Source organism: Acromyrmex echinatior, chromosome 9 (genome assembly GCF_024713525.1).
Source record: "Acromyrmex echinatior isolate Ae372 chromosome 9, ASM2471352v2, whole genome shotgun sequence".
NCBI lineage: Eukaryota > Metazoa > Arthropoda > Insecta > Hymenoptera > Formicidae > Acromyrmex > Acromyrmex echinatior.
The window spans coordinates 2,355,052-2,360,256 of record NC_141860.1 but is presented as its reverse complement, the minus strand read 5'-3'; the positions used below and the strand labels follow the sequence as shown (position 1 = coordinate 2,360,256).

The following is a 5,205-nucleotide window of genomic DNA, read 5'->3' as shown; positions in this document are numbered from 1 at the left end:
CCGAGTTTTCTTCGTCGCTCCATGCTTTGCGTACATAATTCATTACCATCACAAGTAGAAATTAGATCGACAAAAATAAATGAAATAAAAGAAAGAATTCTATTTTTTGGAAGCGATAATATTTACATGTAAATTTGCAAGTAATACATTTTTTAGTTCTATAAATTATATGCCAATTCGACTTGAAACGCAATTGTGCAACAAAAATTAGCTTTTATGATATATGCTATCGCATGCATAATTATAGAAAAATCTAATCTTTACGATATGTAGAAAATATTTATACATAAAATATTGGATACTAAGTAAGCAAATTCAAGCCTATAACGGTCGAAGCTAAAGCTTCAATGCCTAAATAATTCAAAATGAATTATACATATATATATATATATATATATATATATATATATATACAGGGTGCGTCATCAAAATCTGGACAAATCGAATTTCTTTAAACAAAATGTTTTTAATGAAAAATTAAATATTACAAAAAATCCTTTTACATGGCACTTAAAGAATCCCTAGATCCTTTAAGTAGAGCACAATTATTTGATATATCCCTCATTAGTTTCAATGACAGCCTCTATTCTCGCTCTGAAGCGTTCGCACGCACGTTGTAATCTAGCACTGTTCATGCCAACGAATGCTGCCTCAATAGCGGTCCTTAATGACGTCACATTGATCAACCGAGACTTGTTTGTGACCCTTTCAACTACGCTCCATACGTAGTAGTCCAAGGGATTTAAATCTGGGCTGTTGGGAGGCCAGAATTTCTTGGACCAAAACATATCGACATTGTCTGAGAGTCAATTTTGAATCATGATTCGTACACCGAACCTGTGCTTGTTGAAAAACATATGGTCTTCCGGACGCCTTTCCATCCACGGTTTCACATCCATCAGAACATGCAACGATTACCCTGGGTCATCCGAAATCAGCGCTTGAGCCCTTTCAACGACAGCGGGGATCCTCGCGGTGCGTTCTTTCGAGTAATTCTTCCTCGCTGGCATATTGGAACCTTCTTTGGATTGTTCTAAAGCCGTATATTTTGCCACAACGTAATCATAAACGATTGATCTCGGGTATTCAAAGAACCGAATTATTTCCGTTGCTGAACACCTAGCACGAAGGCCTTCGATGATCGCGGCTTTTCGATTATACTCCGCTTGGTTTCAACATTGCAGATATTTTGAGAATATGACTATTTGTTAGAAGCATCAAATTTTCTCGGACGCTAACAACAACCTTTAGAGGCACAATATAGTGGAAAATTTAAATTGAAATGAATTTAGATTTGTCTGGATTTTGATGACGCACCCTGTATATACTATAAAGTATTTTTAAAATAAAAGATAATGTATTGTAAAAATTATTTTAATGAAATTACAATTTTTGTTACAACTATTACAATATGATGCATATCTATAATTATATATTACGAAAATGATATATATCTTTGCGTAGAAATATTGATACTCTCTTTTTTTAGATCTTTATGATTTTTCAAATCTAAACTATTTGTAATAATCCTTTTGCGCTTCTGAATCTATTACTGTTTCAGCTAAAGAGGTACAAACAATGTATTTAAAGTTACTAATTTCTAATTCTAATTTTGAAAAATATGTAATAATTTCTTTAATACATCGATTAATTAAATAATATAAAGTCAAAATGTAAAAGTCTACATAAAAATATAAGTGTATAAATATAAAGTATAACTCGTATAAAGTATAACTGCATGCAAGATATATAATTGCTAAATGTAGGAATTATAATGTACAATATGTTGTAATGTTTATACAAATGCGTGCTATATACAGGATGTCATGAATATATGGTCCCACTCGTCCCGAGTAGGTAGAGCGGATTAAACTGAGTAGAAAAGTGCTGTATCATTTTGCAATGCTCGCAATAATTAACGAGATATTAACATTTAAAGATAATCGAATACATACATCCACCCGACCTATTATTGCCGAAGGTACGGCCCACTGAGCGCATGGCGCACGAGCCGCGAGGAGTGGGAATAGCCTAGCAGGCGCGCCGCGCCGTTCGAGCTTAGAGGTTCGAGGCGGTCATATACAAGGTGCGTCCCAAAATTTTCCGAACTTTTGAAATAAAACAACAACGGTTTACTTTTTTTTTCAAATTCAAATTGTTTATTCAAAGTAGTCCCCGTCGGACTCAATACAACGTTTAGCACGATCTAAAAGCATTTCAAATGAGTGTTTTATGTCGTTCAAAGGCACGTCCTTCAGAATAGTGGTACAAGCCCTTTGGATGTCTTCGTCCACATACCGCTTTCCTTTCATGGACAAATGCATTTTGCCGAATAGGTAGAAGTCACAAGGTGCCATATCAGGCGAATACGGGGAATGGTTGATTGTTAAAATGTGATTTTTAGTCAAAAAATCAGTGACAAGTGTCGAACGGTGAGATGGCGCATTATCGTGTAACAAGCGCCAACTTCCTCCTTCGCGATATTCTGGCCGAATACGACGAATGCGGTGCACCAAACGCTTCAAAACGCTTACATAGAATACAGCATTAACTGTTTGGCCTGCTGGAACGAATTCTTTGTGCACAATACCCTTGGAATCATAAAAACAAATGAGCATTGTCTTCACTTTTGACTTCTCTAAACGCGATTTTTTGGGTTTTGGGTCGTTTCGCGCCTTCCATTCCGCGCTTTGACGCTTGGTTTCTGGATCGTATTGAAAACACCACGTCTCGTCACCAGTAACAATGCTATAAAGGAAGTTTTGGTCCTTTTTTGCTTCCTTAATAATGTCCTTTGAATGTTGAATTCGATGCATTTTTTGGTCGTCAGTCAACTTGTGTGGAACAAATCGTGCACAGACTTTTTGTAGGCCCAAATGTTCGGTCAAAATGCGATAAATCGTTGATTTGGGGATGTTCAATTCCATTTCCATGTATCTCACTGAAGATTTTGGCTCATGCTTGATGAAATTACGCACAACTTCGATGGAATTTTCGTTAATTGTCGATTTTGGGCGACCTGTATGTGCGTCGTCATTTATGTCCTCACGACCGTTCTTGAATCGCGTATACCACTCATAAACACTGGCACGGGCTACACAATTATCACCATAAACTTGTTTCATCAAATTATGGGTTTCGGTAAATGTTTTACCAAGTTTAAAACAAAACTTAATATTGGCTCTTTGTTCGAAGTTCATTCTCGTACCGATGTATACAACATACTGACACTTGAGACGCCATAACTTCGTTTCCACTGAACCAAATGTCATGAAATTTTTACTGGAAGTCAGCTAGGGATGTACCTTTCAAACGCGCAATCGAACACACGGATGGCGCCACCCGACCTATCCCTATTGAAAAAGTTCGGAAAATTTTGGGACGCACCTTGTATACACACGCACGCACGCACGCACGCACGCACGCACGCACGCACGCGTATGTATATATAAGGTGTAGTAACAAGATATCCATTATTTTTGCATGAAATTGAAGGCTTTATTTAGTATAGTTAGAATGATCCGATTTAAGTCAAATATGCACCGTTTTGTTCGATAACTTGTTGCCATTTTGAAGGTAATTCCATTGTGCCTCTCTCATAGAAACCCTCGTCCCTATTGGCAAAAAACAGTCGATTTTCACAAGCTTCTCTTGAGGCGAATTTTTCATCAGCAAAATCATTCGCCATAGACAGGAACAGGTGGTAATCACTTGGAGCCAGGTTCGGACTATAAGGTGGATGCATAAGAACCTCCCAACCAAGCTCCAGGAGCTTCTGACGAGTCACTATGTGTGTGGCCTTGCGTGGTCCTGATGGAACACAATTCCTCTCCTATTGGCCAACGCTGGCCGCTTCTGAACGATTGCTTCCTTCAGACGGTCCAATTGTTGACAGTACAGATCCGAATTAAGAGTTTGGCCGTAGGGGAGCAGCTCATAGTAGATGATTCTCTGCCAATCCCACCAAACACACAGCAAAACCTTCCTGACCATCAATCCTGGCTTGGCCACCGTTTGCGCCGGCTCACCGCGATTCGACCACGACCGTTTTCGCTTGACATTGTCATAAGTGACCCACTTTTCATCACCAGACACCATCCGCTTCAGAAATGGGTTGATTTTGTTGCGATTCAGTAGCGATTCGCAGATGGAAATTCGGTCTATGCGGTTTTTTTGCGTTAACTCGTATGGCACTCATACTTCTTTTTGTATCCAGCCTTATTCAAGTGCTTCCAAACGGTTTTTTGTGTAATGTTTAGCTCCTGGGCAATTGAAACAGTGCTTACATGACGGTCGGACTCGACGATTTCCATTATTTTATCGACATTTTCGACAATTGGCTTTCCAGAGCGTGGTGCATCTTTAACATCAAAATTACCGGAATGGAATCGACGAAACCAAAATTGCGCGTGATTGGCTGTTACAGTATCAGGATCATAAATACTATTCATATTTTCAGCTGCCTGGCTTGCGTTTTCGCCTTTATCGAAGAAAAACTGTAAAATATGGCGTATTTTCTCTTTGCTGGTGTCCATCTTTGACGCGCGCTCAAACAATACTGAGTCAAGCAATCACAAAACTGTCTGAGAAGTTTTTTTAGTACGAAATCTTATCTTTCTAACGCCATCTAGCGTAACCCGATCGCATTTATACAACGCGAGATACAGATTACTAAAGCCATCTATTGGAAAAATAATGGATTTCTTTTTACTACATCTTATATATATACAATAAACTGTCTAATTTTAATTTAAAATGCGTATGTTTTTTTCTTGAGTACTATCATGTTTGTTCTGTACAAATCAGTGGGCAATATTTCATTTTTGTGTGCGCATCTGCGTGAATGCGTGCGTGCTTGCGTGGGTGTGAGAAATTAAACATATAATATAATCTAAAATCTAATTCACTGTAATAATCTTTTTTTTTTAACGAGAGGAAAATTTTTGTACCCCCTTTCATGGAGCGACGATTCCCAAAGGAATCATCCCACCATGAAGAGGGAAACAACCCCACGTTCAATCTAAGCTGGGGGTAGTGTGGGATTCACTGGCTTTGGTCCCCCTGAGGTGGGAGCCAAGAGCCGGTGCCTACCTACTAAAAATCCCTCCATTGTCGACTGACAATTCTAGGTGGGGGAGGTTGGGAATCGTCATCGGCATGCTGCCAGTATTCTCCGAGTTACGGCGAAGTTCTTACGCGCCGACT

The 5,205-nt window shown here is 38.8% G+C and overlaps 1 protein-coding gene across 1 annotated transcript; it reads right to left on the bottom strand.

Annotated features, from left to right (window-relative positions):
* Window positions 1-4,178: 4,178 nt before the first annotated feature.
* Window positions 4,179-4,535, bottom strand: LOC105146302 (histone-lysine N-methyltransferase SETMAR-like). Its single transcript, XM_011056458.2, has one exon. The coding sequence runs from the start codon at window positions 4,533-4,535 to the stop codon at window positions 4,179-4,181; it is 357 nt and encodes a 118-aa protein (XP_011054760.2).
* Window positions 4,536-5,205: the final 670 nt, after the last annotated feature.

Excerpts from the sequence above, each read along its gene's own strand:
- LOC105146302 (XM_011056458.2), bottom strand. The coding sequence starts at position 4,535 with ATGGACACCAGCAAAGAGAAAATACGCCATATTTTACAGTTTTTCTTC.